General features: G+C 40.8%; 1 protein-coding gene and 3 long non-coding RNA genes across 8 annotated transcripts; 3 read left to right on the forward strand and 1 right to left on the reverse strand.

The window, feature by feature from the left end:
- Positions 1 to 9,001: 9,001 nt before the first annotated feature.
- Positions 9,002 to 12,152, reverse strand: gemin8 (gem (nuclear organelle) associated protein 8). Of its 2 annotated transcripts, none has more exons than XM_069164053.1 (4): positions 12,074 to 12,152; positions 11,822 to 11,886; positions 10,953 to 11,415; positions 9,002 to 10,203 (listed from the first exon to the last, which is right to left on the reverse strand). In XM_069164053.1, exons 2-4 carry the CDS (start codon positions 11,822 to 11,824, stop codon positions 9,932 to 9,934), a joined length of 738 nt encoding a protein of 245 aa, XP_069020154.1. In that variant the 5' UTR covers positions 11,825 to 11,886; positions 12,074 to 12,152; the 3' UTR covers positions 9,002 to 9,931. The 2 variants fall into 2 exon arrangements, with proteins under 2 accessions (XP_069020154.1, XP_069020153.1); XM_069164052.1 differs by having other exon boundaries at positions 10,953 to 11,418.
- A 108-nt stretch (positions 12,153 to 12,260) lies between these two features.
- On the forward strand, positions 12,261 to 19,009 carry LOC138207058 (uncharacterized). Of its 3 annotated transcripts, XR_011178998.1 has the most exons (6): positions 12,261 to 12,838; positions 14,090 to 14,147; positions 16,020 to 16,328; positions 16,467 to 16,596; positions 16,770 to 16,803; positions 17,288 to 19,009. It is a non-coding gene; the product is annotated as an uncharacterized lncRNA (long non-coding RNA). The 3 variants fall into 3 exon arrangements; XR_011178997.1 differs by having other exon boundaries at positions 12,261 to 14,147; XR_011178999.1 differs by having other exon boundaries at positions 12,261 to 14,147; positions 16,470 to 16,596.
- A 152-nt stretch (positions 19,010 to 19,161) lies between these two features.
- Positions 19,162 to 20,065, forward strand: LOC138207105 (uncharacterized). The gene is made up of 3 exons (XR_011179001.1): positions 19,162 to 19,346; positions 19,467 to 19,524; positions 19,768 to 20,065. It is a non-coding gene; the product is annotated as an uncharacterized lncRNA (long non-coding RNA).
- Positions 20,066 to 20,929: 864 nt separating this feature from the next.
- On the forward strand, positions 20,930 to 23,466 carry LOC138207044 (uncharacterized). 2 transcript variants are annotated; one of them, XR_011178993.1, is made up of 5 exons: positions 20,930 to 21,261; positions 21,433 to 21,741; positions 21,967 to 22,090; positions 22,239 to 22,275; positions 22,630 to 23,466. It is a non-coding gene; the product is annotated as an uncharacterized lncRNA (long non-coding RNA). The 2 variants fall into 2 exon arrangements; XR_011178992.1 differs by having other exon boundaries at positions 21,433 to 22,090.
- The last annotated feature ends 1,181 nt before the right edge of the window (positions 23,467 to 24,647 follow it).

Consider the following 24,647-nt stretch of genomic DNA (forward strand, 5'->3'; position numbering starts at 1 on the left):
GGTGTGTTTATTCAGAGAAGGGAGGAAGGGGAAGGAGGGGGTCATTTTCCATTATTCACCCCATTTTCTAATAATAAACACATCCTCAAACAATAGGACACCATCTGTCCCGAATCCTCTTAAATGGGGTTTTAATTTGGGCCCACGTGGCCCTTATTCAGACAATGACGCTCAGCCCACAGAACAGTCTACCCCCTCACCCACCCGACATCGCAGACAGAGGTGACCCCACCGGCCCCTGATGTTTTCATTCAACCAAACATCAAGACACCCAAACAGCTAAAACGACATTCGTGACATTTAGTGGATCCATTTACCCCGAGGGCTGAAATGAACACCCATCTGTACCATATGCTGGTGAATCAAAGAAGGCCTCCCATCAAACTGACTTTACGACACATGAATGGTTTAGAAGAAACCTGATCCACCGCATACATGAACTAAAGTCTCTATGAAACATCACTAGAAACAGTCTGTGCTATATACTGAACACTGATTTTTTTTTTCTAGTCATCATAAGTCATCATCACATTAAAACAAACCATTTCCTGATATTAAAATTATTATAATCCAATGCACTAAATATAGAACCAGGAATTGAAACACATTCATGAAATGTATTCAAAAAACACAATTTTTTTCTTTTAAATCCTGTTTCAGTCTGGATACACAACATGATGTACAAAGACTGTGACCTTAAGTGATCTTTGCTTTAACTCCGACGCTGATCAACTACCTTGTCATGTGAAATTTAAATTAACAAATGTATTTGCTATAGGGCTTTAAATTGTGTTGCCCCTATCGAACAACGTGAGTTCATATAATGAGGATGAAGAGGAAAGAGGGAATGGCATAATCCAAATTTTGTTATATGATCTGCAGGATAAAAAAAAAAGTCCTAACTTGTTCCAAAAAAAGATAAATAAACGTCCCACAAACTCTAAACTGTTTTATCAGGCGAGTTTCAAGTCACATTTTACTCTCAGAACCCCCCATAATCCCTTGCTGGGTCACACAGATTAAGGACTTGTCCAGAAGATGAGATACAGTGCTCTCTGGCACTCTTCACCGTCACCCTGTCACACACATACGCATGTGCGCACTTGTAAAACACACATAATGTGCCGTGCTTGGACTTTAGACACAAACCCTGAACTACGGTGCGTTCCAGAGAACTCAGAAAGTGGGAGATCTCGTAATTCCTACCAAAAAAAAAAAAAATGCAACGAAACGCCTCTTGAAGCAAGCAACCGGTCTGAGCTAACATGGTCACAATGTAAAAATGACATGTCACTAAAACCACACAGAAAACGTCAGGAGGTAACTAGGATTCATCCCCTGGGGATATCTGTACCAAATTACATGGGAATCCCTTTACGAACAGATATTCCAGTCTATAGTGAAGGGATGGACCAAACATTACCATCCCTAGAGCGAATTGGAAGAGAGATTTGTAAGAAATAAACTGGTTTAGCTCTGCAAAGCTCCTCATATCAAAAGGATGTATAGTGTGTGTGTGTTTGAGGACGGTGGTCAGGTTTGTGGGTTCATATATAATCCTCTTCAGCTATAGGACTGTGCTTGTGTGGAGTGTATTATCCAGAAACAATTAACAATACAGAGAGGTTGAGACTATGAGAGTAAGGACACCAAGATCAACCCATGTCCTGTAGTTTAAACCATAAACAGCGCGTTTGTTTGTGTGAGCATGAGTGTAAATGTCAGTGACGCCAGGAAATATTTTTAATGCAAACTCTCAGAATTGACCCGTGCACCCGCAGATTCACACATCATCTGGGTCAATTTGAACTACTTGCAGGACTTCAAAAGGAGCTCAGTGAGGACTTATTCTCCTACACAGCGGCAGAAACTTCCATATCTGCCTCCGCAACTCTCGGAGTCCAATAAAGGAAAAGCCACGAGTGCCTGTCGAAGGCCTGTCTTCCCTCATTACAGCAAGACGGACGAGAAAGTGGAGCCCGAATGGGGTCGTCCCGCAGTAATGAGGACATCGCAGCGCCTTCATGGGAGCAGATGTGGAGCTAATGGGACAGGAGAAAAAGACGAAGAAGAAGAAACGGAGGACAGAGCAGCCTTTGGACACCGCGGTAAAGACAGTCAGCTTCAAACGGATCTCAAACTATTGTTCAAAATGTGTCTACAATGAGCTCTCATGGTGGTCACATCCTCAACATCACAGCACTCTGATCTCAGAGGCTCTGCTGTTGCCATGGAGACGTGAACCACCGGTCCGCTGTAGTGATTCAGATCTTTTAGCGATGCTATCAGTTCCCAGAGAACTTCTCACATGGCCTTGCAACCGTTTGAATCCACCAAGTCCTGCAAGTTAAAGTGCGGAGTTGGAGCAGGATGCACTTTTCACGGTCCAGGCTGAAATAGCTCAATAACTATTGAATGGATTAACAGGGAATGTTCTGCAGACATTCATGCTCCCCAGAGGATGAATCCTACTGACTTTAGTGATCATCTGACTTTTCATTTAGTGCCAGGTTTCCCCTGTAGATCCCCATCAGACTCAGCTAGATCCACCACTCGCTCCTCCCCAGTTCGTCCGAATATGGTCACATCTCGCTCCAAAAGAAATCTGCATTTAGTTCAAAGTGTTTTGTGGTCCCTAAAATATTACTTATGGTTCAAATTGGAGCAAACCTGGCCATCCAATCGATGAACAAAGAAGCACCAACTCTCCAAAAGATGAACGCTTGCAAATTACAGGATGACAGGCAGCATCAAGGGGATGCTAATGTTGTTTTAATGCTGGTTATTGTCTCCTTTATCTCCGGCGTGCTGCTCAGCCTCACTGCAGGCATTGCATTGACCTTTTAACTGTCTTCCTGACACGCTGCTCAACACCATTAAGCATCGCTTTTGTTGAGCACTGACACTGAGTACCAAGCCCTGAGCTTTGATCCCAGAGGTTGACCTCGCCGTGACCTACAGTATCATTGTCCCACGCCTCGGGAAATCACCGCTGTGCCGCTCAAAGCTATTTGTGCCGGTCTCTTTTTAATACGGTCGCTGAGAGTGAGATGATACAGGTTCAGAATGGTTGGATGCGGAGGACTATGTTTGCTGCAAGTTATTTTCAGCTGCACTGTTCTCTTGGCCTCACTGTGTAGTTGCTGTTGTATGCCTGTCAAGCTTGCGCCAGTCCTGAAAATTGAGAAATATGTTTTCCAAGGGTTTATTTTGTACATGTTACTCCATCAAAAATCGGGTTTTTTCTTCTGTATGCAACAGTTCAGGCATCTGTTAGATCCCTGTTTTTCCACAAACTGCTTGTGCCCTCCCCCCGTTTGGGTATCTGTCCCCATTAGTCTAATATAAGTGTTTTATCAGTAGTGCTAAAATCAGGCCATCACTTAAGCAAGCGTAAACATGCAAAGACGTCGGTACACACTCGCGCACACACAAAAACAGTGCCTGGCCGACGGCTTTATGAGCCTCCCGCTGTCGCTTTAGTCTAATCCTTGCCATTTTAATGGGCTTCTGGCTTCCTCTAAAAGGGAAACCTTTGGCAGACAGTGAGGATGAAGCCTTACACCTCGCTCGTCTCTCACCTGAGAAGTTCCGCTAATTTCTCTGAAGAGGCCGTCTGTTCGTGTGACTTTGTTCTTTTGTGTGTGTGGTTGTGTGTGTGTGTGTGTGTGTGTGTGTGTGTGTGCCCATTTCTGGGCCCTTAATCTGGTGGTGGTGGTAGTGATGATGATGACCCAGTTTCGCCCCCGCCCTCAGCCGTCGGTCGCCAAGGAGACGCTTCCCTCTCATCCCTGAACAGAACCATCAGATGCTGACAAAGGTTAATCCATCCCAAACACACACACACACACACACACACACACACACACACACACACACACACATTCACAGAATCTAACGACATCAGCATGAATACCAACACTTATGAGTCCTAATGTGATGTGGCAAAGAAGTAGTCCAACAAATGGGATTTGTCTATTAGCAGATGTTTAGTCTTTGCCTTTTATTGTCTCTCCGTATCTGTCTGCTCTCTTCAGTAGAAACAGAACAGAGGCTCAGCTTGAATGCAAATTCATGCAAACTAATCCCATCATGCTTCGTCATCATCTGTAGTGCCTGAGACACCTGCACTCCTGTCTGCGTTGAATTTGCATGTGATTGCAATGTTTCGCTTGAAAGTGTAACGCAACAAGGCAAACGAAGGTTCTGTTTTGGCCTTTATCATCACACACACACACACACACACAGAATCCTAACGCCTGACTGAACGCCCACCCTCTACTACAACCATGTACAGAATTAAAATCAAACTGAGAGAACACCTCTCGTATATCTCATCTTATTTACAATATCTGACTCCTGTCAGTACGGATGGCTTAACCTACACACACCTCCACACACACACACACACACACACACACACACACGCACACACACTCCTACACACCCATCCCCCCAGGGTGCCCTCCGTTCTGCAATTTATCCGACGAGCCACTAATCCCCACTGGCCCAGATTTGGTACACAGTCTGCGCCACATGATGTTTTGTTGTCATCGCCATCCCAACAACTGCACACACACCCTGTCCCAATGACAAACACACACACACACACACACACATATATATATATATATATGTACATATATATATACACGCCCTCACCCAATTCAGACTGCCTGGCAGCATCATGTGACCTCTGCGGGAGTCATGTGACTCGGAGGCTGCTGCACCTGTGACCTACTGTACGAACTGCAGCACACGCCAGCAGCAATGTGGGATAAGAGCTGTTTCCTTCTGCACACTCTGAGTCACTGTGTGGAGGAAATGTAAAGCAGGGTGGGTTCATCATCTTCATCACCATCATCAACGCTGCAGAAGTGGGAGAGCGACAGAGGGAGGGAGAATGGCATCCCCTGGTGCCCGGGGTTCATATATATATTTATGTATTGTCTATTTTTTTGCCTGCGTGGGCTCGTGTGATCAGACGTATGACTGCTCGCATGTGCCGGGATTTGAAGTGACGCCCGCCTCGGAGCTTCGTGCATCGCTGCGTTGCCGTGGCAACAGGTCCTCTTGACGACGACGATTGATTTCGACGCATCAGAATAGCCGTCGGGCTGAGCTTAAAACGCTCACATGTGGAACGCAAATAATGTGCACAGAAGACACGGGCCAAATCAGTGGCACAGTAGCTCAACACAAATATATGTGACACTTTCAAAACATTTAAAAAAAAAAATTAAAAAAGCACCACACAAAGGGTACAAAACATGAAGTCAATAATACAAATTCTAAGAATAAATGCAGGTGAGACAAAAGTTGGTCGATGAGAGAAAAGCTTTGACGCGGCCACAGCAAACGAACAACGAGGCCTGCTGCGGCGGAAAAAAAATAAAAACAAGCATGAGCTTTAAATTGTGAAAAGGGGTGATTAATGCTGGAAGTAATATTTAAATGTGGAGGCCAAAGCTCCGACGTGACCCACCTGTGCACCTGCTTCCAATCATCTCAACAGCCCTTCAGTTTATACAACCTGTCCCTGCTCACCAGTCCAGTTTGTGTCACTCAGCTTTGACTCGGGAACATGTTTTGAAAAGCGTTGAGGTTCTTGGCTGTGTTGTTCCACTCAGTTTGCATCAAACCCCTGCTGAGCACTCAATAGAGGAGCAGTGTTTCAGAGACAGCTTGCATGTGTCGACAAAAATATCTGTTGAATGAACCACGTGAACCTGTTGGCAACCAAGCTAACAAACATGCTTCGTTTAGAAGAGAGAACTCTTCCACGGGAAGAAAAGATGCACAATTGGGGAGTAACTGCAAAATAGAAAGGTGAGTGGAGCCGAGGGACTAACTAGCATTCGCATGTTTAGATGAAAGTAGTTTAATCCCAGCATTGTCCTTGTTAGTCAAAGAGCAACAGTTATGCCACAGCTGATTATAAATCCTCATCGTGAGAGTTAATTTAACACTTTTAGATAGTTTTTGAAGAGCAGCCCCGGAGTCACATCGGCTGAACAAACACCTCTCATATCAGCACTTGTCAACTCTTAATGATCAACACTGAAAAATCAACACTCGTTAATGCTGAAATTATGTATTGCAGCGGATAGGTTTTAATCTTTGATAATCTGACATTTAAATCGTGTTATTTTTAACGTTAAATTCATTTATCGCAACACACACCTTGGACAGTGTTTCTTTTATAGTTTTCTGATCAAATTTAAAAAAAAATTAAGATGTAATGTTGGAGGAAAGCTGCTCTGAGCTTGCAAACTGAATGTGCAATAAAGAAACACAGTAATTCTATTCCCAGGCATTCATAATAACAGTACTGCTGCAGTTTAAGTGTACTGTTATTCTAATCAGGTCACTGGATCGTTCCACTTTTCTCCATTTTTTTTTTTCTTTCCCCAGCTGAGTGATAATTTATTCCTTCAGAATCAAACAATCCTTTAAAATGTGAGGCCTTTGAAGTCAGTCTGTTTTGGCTGCTGTTACATTCAGTATCCATTCTGCAGATCAGCGCCTCACAAATCCACAGGAGAGGATGCAAGAGGATATGAGTTTCCACACAGAGCCGAGCGGAGACAAACTGCAGGGGGAAAAAAAGAAGAGAGAACACAAAGAGCGAATTCACGAAGGAGGACGCACAGGCGGGAGGAGGAGGGGCGGTGGAAAGAATAATGATGAAGACAATGAGAGGGGAGATGATGAGAGGAGCAGATGAAAGATGGGATGATGATGCTGACGATGATGAGACCAAAGTAGCAGTTTGGGGGGAAATAGCAGGCAGAACAGGGGGAGCTGAAAGAGGAGAAGTTTACGATGGCTTCCTGCAGAAAAATGGCTCTGGCTCCCCATCGCAGTAAATCATGTCACTTGGCTACATCCTGTCTGTTCTCAACTTCTCACCAGCCTGAAGGCGATAAACAGGCCTGCTGCCTTATTGGAAACAGATGTTATGAATGGGAGAGAGAAACACGGACAAAGAACGAGAGAGAGATCCAGAGGAGTCGAGAATAGAGGAAAATGCTTGAAAAAGCTGGTAGCTCTGGATGCGTGGCCGAATGAGATCAAATTGAACACTACCGGTTTCAGGTCAGCGTCTATAAAACAGAAGCTGAACTTCGGCCAAGACATTCTTCCTCCTGAACAAATCGGAAACCAAGAGTGAGCGCATCTACAGTCTGCAGAACCGTGAAGATCAGATGTGAATATGAGTCCACTGTTGTTTCTCTGTTTGGTTTGTTCTGCTTGGCTTTCCATGCCTGAGGAACCGCTGTCATTAATGCCAACAGCTACCCCTCTCACCCACAAATTATTATTGTATACTAAACAAAAAGATGTTATCCAAGGCCAAATTGCATTACTCCAAATAAAAGGGCTAAAAAACTCCAGACTCCAACTAAACCAACCCTCTGTGAACAGTAAACTTTCTCCTGCATCATTTTTGTGTACTCTCCATCTACACAACAGTAATTGTCAGGCTTGTCCTGCCTGTTTAATCCACAGAGGGAGTGGATCACTCACTCTTAATCCAATCAACAGCAACTCTCACATGAGCAGCTGACGTGGGAAGGATGAAGTGGATCTTCTTGCTGAAACTCAGTCTGGGAAGCTCAAACTTTATCTTGCAACAGAAGACAAACTCTAAAGGACTGACCGGGGAGTAATATTTCAACCAAATACTTCAGGAAATATCTGAAATATTTTGAAGGGAAATTACTTTATTGCTTATCAATATCGTGTTGCTGTCTTGAGCTTTAAACTCTGCTCTGTCCAGTGACATGCAACACACACACACACACACACACACGAACACGCACGGCACGGCACAGTGCTCCATGCGTGTTATATGCATCGCACACAAACAGTTTGTGCAGATGGCAGTGTGACATCAATCGAAAAATACGGAACAATATGTGCTCGTGCACGCTGATTTGAAGATGTGTTGATGTTGAAGTGACAAAAATTCAGAGTGAAACGGTGAAAGTTAACAAACAGAGCAGGTTTTGCACGTCTGAGATGCAAATCGGAGTCCTTCTCACCAACGACACAACCACCATGCGTCACGCGCAGCGCACACGACCAGAAAAGATCCGCGCGGCATCCAAACACAAAGAAATCTGGGAGAAGTTGAAACGATCGCCAGCAAAAGTAGGATGATGTAAAACAAGAGTTTGCCTACCCATTTTTTCAGCTCCTGTGGAAAGTGGCCCTGAGAGAAAAAGGGTCTTAAGATGATGTCCACAGGTTGTCTGAAGGGGGGCAGCATGTAAACAACTGGATGTCCCGTTTTGGAATCGAGGAGGAGAGGGGGGAGGAGGGGTGACGTCATGGCCGGGGCTAGAAATGGATCAGACTTTATTAATCCAAACACACAAGACACGTGTCCTCCTCGATCCTGCATGCCATACCAAATATAGACAACATTTAAAACGCAACGACACGACATGTTTTTATTCATTTGATTAATGATCTCAATTCTCTTGCGATATTTATTGCTAATTAGTGATACAGAGTTGATGTTATATTTTCCTGTGATATGCACGTGCAAATTTATACAGTGGAGTATCATTTGCTTTCTCTGATGGGTATGGATTCTTGTTATCCTGCAACAAACTAAAGCACAACCATGTGAGTATATTTCAAAAGTTTCAACTCCTGGGGTGGTGTGACACAAAATGAGATCATGAAAAAAGTATAAGACAAATGATAATGCATCCTCACAAACATCTGTTGGTTTAAAGGACAATAACTACAGTGTTTTGTTATAAATTAGGAAATGGCTTAACCATTTACATGCACCAGTCTGTGTTACTGGTGTGTCTTCTTGTGTGCTTGCTGATGAAATGAAGTTTGATGTGTTAAAATTTTATTGAAACACTCATCGGCCCATTTTTTTTGGTGTAAAAATGTGTCCGAAAGCTGAAAAGCAGAAATGTAATCAGGTTCCCTTTCCAAGGAGAGGTCACCCAGAAATCACCATCAACAAAGCAGGTTGTCGCCAGTTGTCAAACACTTTATTATGAACAAAATGTAGATTAAAATACACAGCCCAAAGAAAAATGTATATTAAAATACACAGTCCAAAGAAAAAAAAAAGAAATGGTGCCTGCTGGTGCAAACAGTAGATAAAAGAGAATCATCAACATCCCCCCCCCCCCCCAAAAAAAAAAAAAGCACAGGAGCGCCGCTTTGTACCTGACGAAATGTCAGAATCAGAGAGGCGCAGTTTAGAAGGAATAACAACAAATCACTCCGTGGAATATCAGAAGCAGCCATGTAGGAGCGCTGCTAAATCTGCACAGAGGAAAAGGGGGCTGAACATGTTGGAATTTTTTTTTTTTTTTTTTTTTTTTTGTGGTAAACTAAGTTGACAGGCATAAGAGGAGCTACTGCAGCATGAAACATCACCAAGCTGGAGGCTAAACAGAAACAGATTAGCAGGAAACACGCAGGCACATGTTGTTTGAATACATTTCCATCACCTATGGGGGTGGTTTCACTGTACCTCTGACCCTCGGCTGACACTGTCCTACTTTTTGATGCTTGTATTCTGAGATTTTTGCCCTTAAAATCAAACGCCTGACAAAACCGTTAAAGCTGTTGTTGGCCAGCACCGTGCGCTGGTGTTTAGTGTAATTTATGAGGACGTGTAGTAGTATCGCAGTATCGTGGGTTTTCATTTGGAGCAACAGCTGTCAGGTCGGTGACATTCACGCCCGGCTAAGCAGAAGCTCGGCTAATTTATGCAACTTTTTTCTGGCCTTAAAACAACTTTCTAACCCTTCATTAATGCAAACCGTTGGTTCTGGATCAGCAGCTCCGGCGGCCACCGTCCATTACAAGACAAAACTGTTGGCTCTGAGAGAGATCTTAGCCGGGATCTCCTCCAAATCAAACAGTTCACATCTCTGCCCGCAGCTGTTCAGAGCCTCAGCGGGATGACGGGCCAGTAGTTGGGCTGCTTGAGGTCACAGTTTCTGTCGAAAGTCAGCTGCATCGCCGCCTCCATGGCCTGGATCTTGGCCGAGTCCTTGCCGTACAGCTTCTTCATCTCGGCCGTGCGTGTCTCGCCCGGACGCTCGCAGGGAGGAGCGGCGCTGCTGCTGCTGCTCTGCCAGGAGACGGCGGCGTGCAGGGACTGATCAGCCTGCACGAAGCCTTCCTGCTGCTCCGTCTCCATCTGCTGCTGCTTCTCTGCGAGAACAAGCGCAACAGACTATTTTTAGACGCTGTGCGATTCTGTGCTAGGTTATGTTTACAATAATACAACAATATGCCATATCATATTACTTATATATAGGTCGTATTATCAACTACTAATCCTAAGGTGTAGACAAAAGGCTGTGTATGTAAATGAGAGTGATACTGCTGGGCCAAACCAAAAGGTCACAGGAGGAGGTCTGCAACCTGTGGGGTCACATACTGTTGTTCTTTGAGGCATTAACAGGAACAGGGGTGAAGGAAGACAACCACCACCTCCTCCAACCAACAAAGGACACATCAATACACATGACTTTTTGGTGTCTGGACTATAAGGAGACTGGGTGAGGGAGAGTCAGGAGATCAGTGAACTGACACATACTCTGTTGCGGTCAGGGAAACATAGTCTGGACCCAGAGCTCTGTAAACTGATTATTCTGCTGCTGTTAAATAAATATCTTCTCCTGTTGCCTCATTAACACGCAGGACTGGGGGCTGACACATATTGGCTTTGTACGAGCAGGAGCCCAAGTCCAACAATGCATAGCCGACAGTCTTTTCACCTGAAACTACGGTGTGTGGTCATGCATCCCCAAAGCAAAGCAGTTTCTTACTCACTAGTCCTCAAGATAATGGGGACAGCAGCAGGAGAATAATCCAACTTTTCTTTTTTGTTTTGAAGCTGTGTATCTGCTGCCACCCCCCCCCCCCCCCCCCTCCTCCACCACCCCCTGTTCACTTACTCAGCTCCTCTCGGTGTTTCTCTGTCTGGGCGAAGTACTGCCGCAGCTCCTGGCTGATCTCCATGTTGCTGACGTCGCACTCGATGTCGCTGTCCGAGCTGCTTTCCTTGTCGTCGTCGTCGTCGTCGTCTTCGTCGTCGCTCTCCACGGCCCTCCAGTCCGCGTAGCGCTGCTGCTGGAAGCTGCTGGGGCGCCGCCGATGGAGGCTGCTGGGGCGACGATGCTGGAAGCTGCTGGGGCAACGCTGATGGAGGCTGCTGGAGCTGCTGGAGCGGCGACGCTTGGGGCTGGTGGAGCGACTCAGCCGGCAGTAGCCCTGGCCTTGGTCGGAGACGTCGGCCCCCCAGGCCTTTCGGTAGGCACGCCGGTGCCTTTGGTGCCAGGCCATAGACTGCTGGTAGTGCTGCCAGTAGTTGCTGTACACGGAGCTGGAAAACCAGGACATCACCATGCCTACTTCGTCCTGCTTGAGATGGATCACAACATTCATTATTAGTTTCCTCTCGTGCACAAAACTTTGGCCTGACCCCTGGATTTCACCTGTGAAGTTGTTTTAGTGTCTTTTTGTTGTTGTTTATGGTCCAATTCAGCTTGCAAGTGAGTTTCTTGACTCACAATAAAGAGGCTCGATCTGCAATCAAAACTTTTAGTGATGCAATAACGAGGCTGTTGTTTACAATCCGGTTCATTGTTTGGTTCAAGTTTTATTATAAATTGGAAATGTGAGAAATTTGCTCCTAAAACTGTCTTTTGTTCTTTCAAACGGAACTTTATCGGCACTACGTGTGTGCAGGTTTAACTACGGCTCTTCTATGTTGCAGCCTCGTGTCTCATTTGGAAATATAACAAAATCTTTTTGGTTTCCTTACCATGACTGGAGATGCTTGCAGCTCCGTGGATCTCCCTGTTAACGAACAATATGTCCTCTGCAAGCCTGCAACACATGAACAAAGACACCAAATGAGATGCCACGAACAAACCTGCAAATACAAACACGATCAGCCTTTAGGACACGATAACCCTCCAGAACAGTTTGCAGGTTTTGAAGGCGACAGAAACGGAAATATAAGAGCACAGCTTTTCACCGAGCAACAACATGAAGACGGAGCGACTCATCATACCGTTAACACGTGGATCTGATACCTCGTACACACGTGGGACCTCTACTGTGTCCGCTGCTTGTGATGCTTCCGCAGAGAAAATTTCCCGGCAGCCTTTGAGCCACGCAAAGATAAGTCCTGACTACGTGGCGCCACCCACTGGACACTGTGTGCATATTCAAATGAACATTTCTTTAAAAAAAAAAAAAAAAAAGAGTTGCGTTATATTTTTTTTGTACTAAATTTCAAGGCTGTTTTTGTTTTTGTTTTTTTAATTGCAACACGTCTCTTTGGACCCCTGGGGCTGTTCCCGTCCATGATTTTCAGTTTCTGCTTCGTAGTTTTATTTTGAAAGGCAAATTGACGCAGCGAAACCGGTGTCACTTCCGGTGATAGACGGCAACACTTATCCCACAGCAAGTAACGCATGTTTGCACAATTTGTTTGGTTTTTATTTTCTTTCCAGAATATTGAAATGTTTGTCAACGTCATTGAGGATAACAAATGTCTGTCAACTGTTGGACTTGGGCTCCTGCTCGTACAAAGCCAATATGTGTCAGCCCCCAGTCCTGCGTGTTCTTTAATGAGGCAATAGGAGAATATATTTATTTAACAGCAGCAGAATAATCAGTTTATTCTGACCCAGTCTTCTCATAGTCCAGACACCAAAAAGTCATGTGTATTGATGTGTCCTTTGTTGGTTGGAGGAGGTGGTGGTTGTCTTCCTTCACCCCCTGGAGTCCTCCAGACAGCCGTCTGTTCCTGTTAATGCCTCAAAGAACAACAGTATGTGACCCCACAGGTTGCAGACCCCCTCCTGTGACCTTTTGGTTTGGCCAAGTACTTTCACTCTCATTCACACATTCACAACCACACCCTTTTGTCTACACCTTCATTCACAACCACACCCTGTTGTCTACACCTTCATTCACAAACATAGCCTTTCGTCTCCACCTTCATTCACAAACACAGCCTTTTGTCTACCCCTTCATTCACAACCACACCCTGTTGTCTACACCTTCATTCACAAACACAGCCTTTCGTCTACCCCTTAGGATTAATAGTTGACAATACGACCTATATATAAGTAATATGATATGGCATATATATATATATATATATATATATATATATGTTGTATTATTGTAAACATAACCTAGCACAGAATCGCACACAACGTAATAAAGGAAAGTTTATTTTTTATTTTATTTTTTATTTTACCTGCTGGTTAAACGGCAGCAGGTGAAAATGTGGCGCTGAAGAGCAGGAGGAACCCATTAGGGGTGTTTTTGGCTGTTATTTGGCAGTGGATGTAATCATCAGCATTGTCCACCAGTCTATAAATCAGTTTTACGCCACTGTGTGTTTTCATATGAGATAAATAATTAAAGAACTGGTCTGATAAGCATTTAAAGTGCTCTACATCTCATTTTAATCATCACATAAAAGTTGGGTGACCAGATCCCAGAAAACTTAATGTGGGACAAATTATGCTGCAATTTGCATAGTTTGTGATTCTGGTGACTCACAAATTTCCCCATTGGGCGCAGCCAACCTGCACCTGACCCATGCATTCACAGTTTGATGGACATCCCACGCAGACCAAACACAGTATGTTTGGGGGGGGATCCTGTGATGTGTTTAGCCGTACAACACAACTTAACATGCATGCAGTCATGGGAGTTAGTCACCACGGATTACATTTTATTCCTTTGTGAATAGATTTTCTTCAGTAATTTGGATTAAACTACAGTGTTAAAATCTGAATTTTATCAAGACTGAAGTTAAGAAAACCCACAAATCCAAAAAGTGAACATTATATAAGCAAAGACATCGTCGTGGTTGAGGGAGGGGGAGTAAAACAGAATAGTTTCATGGAGCGTTTAAGTGCTGCGAGACATGTTTGACTGTATATCTGGGTCATGCTTTGGTTTGAGGCTTCAAAGCTTTCAGAGGAAATGGAAAAAAAGACAGATGTGTCTTTTCAAAATGCATTTTGTCTGATGTTACTAAAGTAAGCATTTTCTCTGATTGCAGGACCCGCATGTTCTGAGGTACGACGAGTTCCCCCTTAAATATTACTCCACATTTCTGTGTAAGTATTTTGTGACACATCTGGGATGGTATATTTTGGTACGCATTAATGGAGCTGATATTATTCTAGTGAATGAAATACTATGGATAGTGAGAGGCAGAGTAAATGAGAACTAGTGTCTGGATGAATTTGATCTACTTATACCAATAGTATCACATAAGTGGAAACCCACAAGCACATATCAACTATAATGCCTTTATTTTTTTTATGTCTGTCAAAGAGATGACTTACTTATTATGCAATACAATGAAGCACAGTGCACACATGTATGATCTTATTGTTAATTTAAACATGCCAAAAATATCAAAAGTTACACGCTATTAAGGAAAAGTTAAAGATCAATAGTCAGTGATTTATGTTTTCATGCAAGCAGTAACAATACACAGATTTTTAATCTCAATAGAAAGACCTGGATGCCAGTAAACATAGGTCAGACAGTGTGGTTGTGTCTCCCTCTGCTGGCAAGACTCTCACAGATGCTCTCAGATACTGTCATCCTTCTGGTGCTTTGCAAGCCAGTCTTCTCATACAGTTTGTGAAACAAGCTCAAACAGATGTTATATTTGATTTTTGTGGTGTTAGTAAAATTAAAGTAAGTGAAACGCATCATCTGACACTGTTGAATAGGTCAGTGTTGATGAACATTTAAAGTCTCTCTGCTCCACTCAGGTGAAAATTTATTTTAAATTCTATTTGCAGCACAAGAGCAATAGTTTTTATGGTTAACTTATCAGTGTGTCGGTCACCCGTAAAGCACTTTGAACTGTAATAACCTGTATGAAAGTTTCTATATGAATAACATTTGATTAATTGATATTCCATCTGAGAGGGACTGCAATACACCACATTATGTTTTTGCCCGAATATTCCTCGACTGGAAGAATCCTTACGCTTGTCACCAGACAACTACTTCACCTACACTATTAATTTGTAATTAATATAATCCTATAGAAGAGCTCTGGTTACACTTGTGTGTAAGTGTTGTAATTGGTTCCTCGTTTATGATTTACATTACCAGTTTTATATCATATCATGTATACAGTGCAAAGGCATCTATGCTTTACGGCACTGATAATATACAAACACACACCATGGAAAAATGTTACCCTTGAAGTCTGTCTAGTCGCTTGTCTGTTCCTCCCTCATTTCCTTCTTTACTGTCTACTTTCCCTTCTTAAAAAGGACTGCATAGATATGTGACGTCGATAAATAAAATAACATTCAGTGAAAACCTCTGCGATTGAAATTTACATTTTATATTGCTAATGTTTGACCGTTGGGAAATCTTTATTTAACAGAAAAGGCCTTGAAAAGGCTGTTAAATAAAGATTTGAAGTTTAACAATATCTGATGGAAAATATCATAAAGACCTGGAGTAAGTTTCGCTGTTTAATACTAATGTTTACATATATATATATATGCCTTTTTAGGAAGGATGATTTGGCACAAATTGAGACTGTTCTTTGAAACCACTTCTTGTCTTTCAAACAGCGTGAACTATGAATTCGGAAGCAGGCTTGTTGTCCAGTTCCTTCTCAGGACAGTTTACCAGCAGCCTTTTTTTCTTTTCTTTTTCCATTTCCCCTCCTTTGGTATTGTTTACTGGTTTCTGACAGCCACACAGTTGAGACTTTTCTTTCAACATGAGACAGTGGAAACTGTGTTTTGTTCGGCTTCTGGCCGTGTGTTTATTTTTAGACGCTGAAGGTACAGTAAAGGAGCTTTTCATTCTTATACATTTCCTGCAACTCAGCCTGCTGTGTATTCTGCGAGACTTTGCTTCGACTTTAGTTTTTTTTTTTTAAGTAGCCATATATTATGATGCAGTAAAAAAAAAAAACCTAAATGCTTGATGATTTTCTTAAATTTCAGAGACCGTGATGAAAACCATCAGTAGGGAACCAGATGTTACTCCAATATGCTCCACTGCCGCAGTCAATATCATCACACTCATAGTATGCAAGATCATAACGAAGGCGAGCGGCGGAAGAGAGTGCCGTCTGCTGTATCAACATGGGAAGGACTTTGAGCACAAATGCGACTCCAGGTTCACGCTGACAAAAAATTGGACTGTGTTTCTCCACCTGATCAATTTAACACCAGAGGATAGTGGGAACTACACCTGCGACTGTTCCTACCGGGGAGGAATAAATACTGTCCGTCTCGCCATCACTGTGGAAGGTACGTGTTCTTTATGTTCCTGCTTTGACTTTCTAAGTTTTGGGATTTATGAGTGTGTGTCGCTGACATGCACGTGTGCATTTTATTGCAATTTGTGCCTTATAAATACACTTCTTTTTTTTTTTTTTTTTTTTAAAGCAGACCAAGATGCCACCACTTCACCAATCACAATGCTCAATTCTACCGTTGTGATTTGTACCGTTACTGCATCAGTTATAGTTGCAACCGGCCTTTTTCTTGGACTTGTTCTGAGGAAAAAACATTGCAGGTGAGAATTTGTGCTTCCTGCTTTAAATGGATGCAGCTGATTTTACAGTGTGCTGAGAAAAGCACTGTATTTTAGGATATGTAACAATTTTATAGCTGTAATGTACGTTTTTTGGGGGGTTTTTTTTCTTGTAAAAGTAGAACTGCTGTAACAATATCCCCTCTTGTTTTCAGAAGTCATACAAGATCAGGACCGTCTGGGTTATCGGTAAGTGAAGTCCCCAGTGAGCCGTGCACAATATTATTTTGTGTTTTACCTTCCCACTCAGTTTTTACACCCTATGTATGGTGTTAAAACTGCTGAAAGGTGTCATTTCCTGAAAGACTGAAACCAAAGTCACATCGTTATTCACAATGCCTTTTAATGTACATAAACTGACCGTTTGAGTGCTTTCAGCCAATTGTAAATCTTGCTTTTGAAAACAGTTTTATGCAGTTATGTGATAAACAGTTTGTCTGTGGGGAGGAGTTAGTTGTTGGCAAAGACAAACAAATGGGCCTTTTTAAGTAGCCACTGACGGCACCTGTTAAAGAGACAATGAGGTCTGAGGGTCAGTGGCGGAGTACTTAACATTTATATTTGATGATTTAAAAACTTTATTTGCAGAACAAAAGTTCTAGTAAAGCGATTTGTAATGATTTTAAATGACTGCAAGTCATTATCTCACTACATTTTGGTGTTTTTTTTTTAGACTGAAGATGACCGATATGATCCGTACGCAAGCCTTGAGCAACCGGAAAGTGATCTCTACCAGGTTTTATCTTCAATGTGCCAGCAACATCACGGCCATGACGACAAATTGAGCCAGCAGCGCTACAGTCACAACCCTGTCCCATTTGGAATAGGAAATAAACAGAAGAGAGACTCATCAAATTTGTGAAAACAGGAGTTGTGATAACTGTATGAATATTGTTACAGTGCAGTCTAAGTTGAGTTTCTTTGAAATGTCCAGAGTAGCATTATTGCTGACTATTTATGAAACGCATTTCTTCTTTTTTAAGAAACACGAATGTGAACTATCTTAAACTGGTGCATTCAGATTCATTCACAGTCTTGTCTTGAAAGTTTCAACGGTGAAGTCTCACACTACCCGTTGAGACGCTTCAACATCACCGTGCGGACTTAGGTCTTAATTTAAAGTTTCTTTAGTGACGGTGTTTCTGTATTTGTGTGGTCAAAATGTTCCACAAAAACTCTTTTCTGGTTATTATTCAACACCAGAAGGAGAGATTGTGACCACATTTTACATTTGGTTAGTTAATTTGTGTTTCTACCTGAACCTGTGTTGATTGTAAAAAAAATAAAAAATAAAAAATACACTTAAAACCTTTTTATTAATTTTCTTCTACATCTTCACTACATATAAATCCCGACAAACATGGATGGAAACCACAACTTGATAAATGGAGGTATCCAACCACAAGGCAATGACTCGGATGTCTTTTTGTATTTGTGTTCTTGCTCACCATTTTACCGTTAAGACTGTCTTAATATAAAACACAGCAGCAGTCCTGTAGATGTGCTTCCTCTTTAGAAGCGAGAACTCGGTGTGTAAGGCGCCACTGAACAGTTCTATCTTAACCACGATGGGTGTATGGAAACTGTGCTTGGTCCTGCTTCTGCCATTAGCTGTTTGTTTTGACTTCGACGGTAATGATTTTTTTTTCCTCTAACAATCTTCTTTTGGTTTTTCTGTAATTTTCTAACCAAATTAGAATAATTATTCACAAAATACAAAAACACAGCAGTTGCTAACCCAAACTGTATTTCATATTGCTTGTAATTGATTGATTTTGTAGTCACTCTATACTATTTGACTACTACTAATTATTTGATTGCAGTGACTCTTGTGAAAAGAATTGGGAAGCAGCCAGACGTAACTCCAATATGCACCAATGAAACACAGACTATCATCACGGCAATAGTATGTTGGATCAGCACAGAGAGAAACAGGGAAGCGTGTCCACTGGGGTATCACTATGAACACGGCTTTGAACAAGGATGTGACTTCAGATTCAAACTTGTGACAAAGAACCAGACTTTTTTTCTCCACCTGAATAGTTTAACACCAGTTGATAGTGGGAACGCTACCTGTGAGTGTTCATATGTTGGAGGAACAAATATTATCCATTTTAATTTCACAGTGGAAGGTACGCACATTTTCTTATGTTCATCATACTTTGGCCAAATTTAAAGTGATTCTTTGCTACTACATTGTTTTTGATTGTTTACATGGCAGTATGATGCTCGGCTTGTTTTTGTTTTCTTGCTTCTTTTGATTCACGATGAGAGAAAAGCTTCTCTCACATTGATGTTGTGTAACGTGATCATTTTCCGCTGCATTCGCGTTGAGAATTTCAATGACATCCATTTATAAGAAATAAGACCTGCTTCAATGTGCAGAATAAATAGTTGTAATACTTTTAAGTTCATTTGTGTATTTAAGTGTATTTTTTCTCTAAACTGCAGAGTTAATAAATCTAATAAAATCATGTAGTGCACTTGATTTGAATATTACATTGTCAGTGTATTTTTTTGTATTTCCAGTTCCATTTCTCTGACAAAGATTTTTTTTTATATATATATATCTTAGAGGACGAATTGACCATCAGTTCAACAGGACTGCTAACTGTAGGTTCATCGACTGGTGCAACAATAGTCATCATCATAACTGGAGTTATTCTGGGATGTATCCACTGGAGGAAAAATCGCAGGTCGGAGAATATTATCCAAACTGGATTCACATCAAAGTAATGGCAGAGCAAGTGAAAATAATGCATTTGAATAAATGAATTGTACTGTATGCTTTACATTTCTACATGTTTATATCTCATGTTCCACTAACTCCAATATCCATTCTTATTTAAAAGTGTCTGTTCAAGGTCAGAAGCATCTGAATTATCTGTACATGACTCTCCAACCTGGTCGGTGAGTAATGTATTACGTTCTACACAGTAAATGGCAAAGTAGAGAGTTTAATGGATGTGATTAGACATACATAAATATACATTTATATTGTCAGACTTTTAGCTGATGTTTTTGGTTTTTTTGTGGATCGACACATCATGACCATCAATTAATGACTTAATCATGTTGATGAGACTCGGACACTCCTGAGTCACGAACCATTTGAAAACATTTAGCATTAAGATTTTTTATTTCATTCCATAGGATTACGATGACGCAGATGACCTGTACGCAAGCCTTCAGCAGCCAGCAGAGGACGAATACGAAACTATCGCCTCAGTTAACCTACAACTTCAACCTGGAAACATTTAAAACCAACAGTCAAGGCAAAAATTCTTGCATGAAATGGTTTTGTCGATTTATCAAAAAAAAGTAGCGTCACTGGCCGAGGTTCTTTGATTTGGCTGATTTTGTAAGATGTCTGAAATAATTAGAATCTTAAAGTGTTAAAAGTCCAACTTGCTGTACATGGTGTATTTATATTGTTTCCCAGAATATTAAGATTAAAGCATTTGTTAAACAAGTCTGTGTGTGTGTGGACGTCTTAATCTCGATAACAGGCCAGAGGATTCGATTTTTAAATACCAGCGACGGTTTGGTTGTTGACCTACAAAAGAAAGAAATTCACTGCCTCACAATTTTAATCATCACACAACAAAAAAATAGTTTCTGGGGAGATTATTTTCCTAATCAGAAAATATATTTGTTTTGTGGATGGTGATGTTGACCAGAATATATCTTGGTAATGGTTTTATTACCAAGGGTGAATAGTCAGATTCGTGTTGTCACTATCTTGTCATTTAAGAGACTTGACAGGTGTTTTCTAGTAACTTAGACCAAACAACCTTAACAACTTCAATTCTTTTAACTGGTGGTGATTGATAAACTCTGTATAAAACTATAGATATAATGAAGTAAGTGGAATTTAACTGATCTTGTAGGACTTGCCAACCCCTGATCTCCCCGTTTCAGACTTATTACTGCTGGACTGAAGACCTTTCTGGCAATACTTTAGCATTATTGTGCCTAATTTTCTCATCATCATATGGTGTCTCTTTAGTTGAACAAAGTTACAGGAAGTCATTTGCATCAAGTGAAGTGTACTTTGTGTTATACATTGTTATGTAAATGTCACATGGTGGTTTTCTAATCATGAAGTGAGGGATAGAAATAACAACGAGCTGCTGCGAGCGAGCGCTTCTCTATTTCCAGGTCAAACTCAGGCTTTGAGAAATGCAAACACCACAAAACTAAATATATCAGTTCAAGAGTAATAAAGGCAGCACTCTGCCTGTTTTACAATCTGGACTGTGACTCCTGCTCAAACTGTAGGCTGAACACCTGAATGTAGACCTGATATCTGATGACCATGCATCCTATTATAGGCACATACCTTTATTTTGAGTCTTTAAACTTCACCCAACAAGACAGTTAAGGTTGCAAGAAAGTCATTCAGCCTGAGTGTTTTTTGTACTGTGTTCCTGCTCGTTGTTTAGCTTTAACAGTGGCAGCCAACGGTGACTCATTTCCCTTTTGAACAAGTTTTCACCGCTGTGAGAGCTTGAGGTTTAGTTATGAAAGAGTGTTCTTCTCCTTTCAGTACATTTTTCAGTGTTGCCAGCGTCTTGACCGGTATGGATGTATCAAAACAGTGCTTTCTTCTGTTTCTGACACAATCTTTGTGTTTTGATGCTGACGGTAAAGTAACATTTATGTAAATTGTTTTTCTCTAATAATCTTTTGGTCTGTTTCTTATTGAGAACAACTGATCATTTTCTGGTAAAATTTAAAATGTGATTTGAATATTCACAAAATGCAACAAAAAAAAAGTCACTTCCTCCTGTATGTAACATTGATATTTGATTGCAGTGACTCTTGTGAAAAGAATTGGGAAGCAGCCAGACGTAACTCCAATATGCACCAATGAAACACAGAATATCATCACGGTAATAGTATGTCAGATCAGCACAGAGAGAAACAGGGAAGCGTGTCCACTGGGGTATCAATATGAACACGGCTTTGAACAAGGATGTGACTTCAGATTCAAACTTGTGACAAAGAACCAGACTTTTTTTCTCCACCTGAATAGTTTAACACCAGTTGATAGTGTGAACGCTACCTGTGAGTGTTCATATGTTGGAGGAACAAATATTTCCCATTTTAATTTCACAGTGGAAGGTAAGCACATTTTCTTATGTTCATCTCATTTCTTATGTTGGCCAAATTTAAAGTGGTAATTTTCAGTCTGTGTTAACATAATTTCGTGTTGTATGATGCCGATATTTATAGTCTATAAGGTAAAGAAATCATACAGGATTTGGATAAACAAATTTGTGTTGGCATCTTTTTTCCGTTTTGCTGGTTTTATTAATATATTTGTTTTTTTTCTTCATAAATATTTAGAGGATGAAACCGTCGTCGGCCCTTTCGACCAAACAACAGTTGCTTGTGCCTTGAGCGGTGTAACTCTGTTCATCGTTGTACTTTTAGTTATCCTGGGGTTCATCTACAGAAGAGTACGTCATAGGTGAGAGACAACTATAATATCCACAGTTCATGTTTTAAAAAATATATTATCTTTAAGAATGAGGCATTTGACTCTCCTGGTTATATCTATTGTGATGAATGAATATTACCTCGAGTTGTTTATTTATATTTGTCTGTTTATTCAACAGAAAACAGACAGAAACAGTGAGCAGTCATGCAAACACGGTACTCTTCAGAAAATGTTACACCTTCTGTGAATATATATATATATATATATATATACATACGTATATATGTATATATACATATATACGTATGTATATACATATATATATATACGTATATATGTATATATATTATATTATATTATATATGCATATATGTATGCATATATATATATACAAAAATTATTAAAGTTAAACCACATGTACATATAGATATATATACATATATATATGTGTATATTTATATATATGCATATATATATATATATATATGTGTGTGTATATGTACATATATATATGTACATGTGGTTTAACTTTAATAATTTTGAATTTTGTTCCATATCTCCTTCTGCAGGGGTCACAGGACATTGAACCATACAGCACCTTCACACGAACTGAAAATGGACTTTATTCAACTGTCAAACTGCACAGCTCTGAAATGAATACTAATAAATGAATACTAAACACACGTGTGTCGACCAGAAAGGACGCACTTTCGATCATGTTTTTGACAGAACCGTGAACCATCTGTTCTCGTGTGTTTCATGTTAATTCATAAGAATAATAAGCAGTGTTGTCCTGCTATCCACAAGGTGGCGCTATTTTGCTTTGTGAAAATGTACATTTCTATTGTATACTCGTATCCACAGTTGATTTGTTTGTTGTGTTTTCCATATTCTGCTAAAACAGTTTAAATATTTGTGCTATTTTTTAATTATGTGAATTTTGTTGTTTACACAAAGGCAAAATAATAAATTCATGTACAATTCAGCTTTTTCGTTCTTCCGATGACAGCTAGATGTCACCATGAAACACTGAATGCCATCTTAGTCATTTGTTAGAGCATCCCAAAGAGAACAACGTCACCTGCTGCACAATGTGAGAATCACTGTGGCCCTTAACTACTTAAACCGTGAATCATGAACATTATCTCAAACAATTAATACATCAACAGTAAGTATTTGGCTAATTGTGTTTTTCAATCCATTGAGTTTACTGGCTTATTATTTTTGGTTTCACACCAAGGAACCCTGATTTGTTTTAATTTTGAGTTTTTATAATGTATTTTGATATTAATTATGTGTTTGTTTGTAATAAAAGTTATTTAGTTCTCTAGCTGTATGTACACTGTTTATCTTTTATATATGTGCATGCATTAATAAATAAATCTCCTGTTTTGTTCAGAATGCTACACGCTTTACCTTTTTATGACCTGACTCGTGCAACTTGAACCATTTCCTTGGCTGCAGCTCTTACGATAATGTAACTGTAACTTCAATACAAACTGGCACTGTCGTCAATTTACAGTCTGCCTGCACGACTGCCTTGATTTATTATGTTACACCTTCAAAAAGCAAGGATGTTCTTTATCTTTGTCATTGTTTTTCTCTGTCTGGTATTCCCCTGCTGATGCTGACATTCCTCTTCATTTACAGAGGAAGTGCTTAGTCAAGAACATCTGATCTGAGACCCACTTATCAGTAAGCAATGTATACTTCTGTCCTACACACTACTCGTCGTGTGTGTGTATACTGTTTAAATTGACTGTATTTCTTATTTTGTGCTTCATTGCACTATTTGGGGGTTTTGGACAGGCCAGATGCAGAGTTGCAGTGAAATTTTAAGGGTTAAGAGTTTTGATTCTCAGCCCACTGATGGGAGATTTAATGGAAATGAGTCAGCTATCCTGACTGTAATAGTAAATTCAACACTTTGTTGCACATGACGAGGTCAGCCGCATTCAATCAGCATTCAAAGTTGACAAGTTTTAGGGTGTGAAATGTAAAGGTACATTTCAGCTAATTTCAAAGGAACCTTTGCTGCATGATGATGACATGAGATTATGTCAGATGAGATAAAGCTAAAGAACTGTCTCAGTAGATACAACAGCACAGCTTCATATCCTCTGCAGGATCTAACGATGGGCTGAACAGCATTTAACCCAAATACTGGGCGTTTTACTTTGTGTTATGGAGTGTAAAAACAAAATTGCAGCTCAGGAGTGGCATCAAAACCCTCAATTCTGTCTTCCGCACACACCCAGACGCCCAAATCACAAAAACTCAACTTTAAAACCATGAAAACTGAATTTGTTTAGTGAGTGACTGACAGACTGTGACTGTCCTTAACTGGTACTGAGTGATAAGATAGAAAATCAGATAAGTGACCCCGGCAACCAAAATAGCATACGATGTAACCTAGATGATAGGCCCGGGGCTTTAATACTACCACACTGTGCTTCTCGTGTCTCCTTCTGGTTTAAAATACCAGGTGTCAGCTGTCAGGTAAAGTCAGGTACTTCCCTGTCATGTTATCATGTGCACTCTATTTCCACATAAGAGCACATTGCTGTTAATCAGCTATATAAATATA

Source organism: Embiotoca jacksoni, unplaced genomic scaffold (assembly GCF_022577435.1).
Source record: "Embiotoca jacksoni isolate LCO1_2020_lvr unplaced genomic scaffold, fEmbJac1.0.p SCAF_30, whole genome shotgun sequence".
Lineage (NCBI taxonomy): Eukaryota > Metazoa > Chordata > Actinopteri > Embiotocidae > Embiotoca > Embiotoca jacksoni.

Bases quoted from the DNA above. Each gene is read 5' to 3' on its own strand.
- gemin8 (XM_069164052.1), bottom strand. The intron at 10,204-10,952 runs GTAAGTGAACAG...TTGTTCTCGCAG, and splicing joins GAAACACCGAGAGGAGCTGA to AGAAGCAGCAGCAGATGGAG.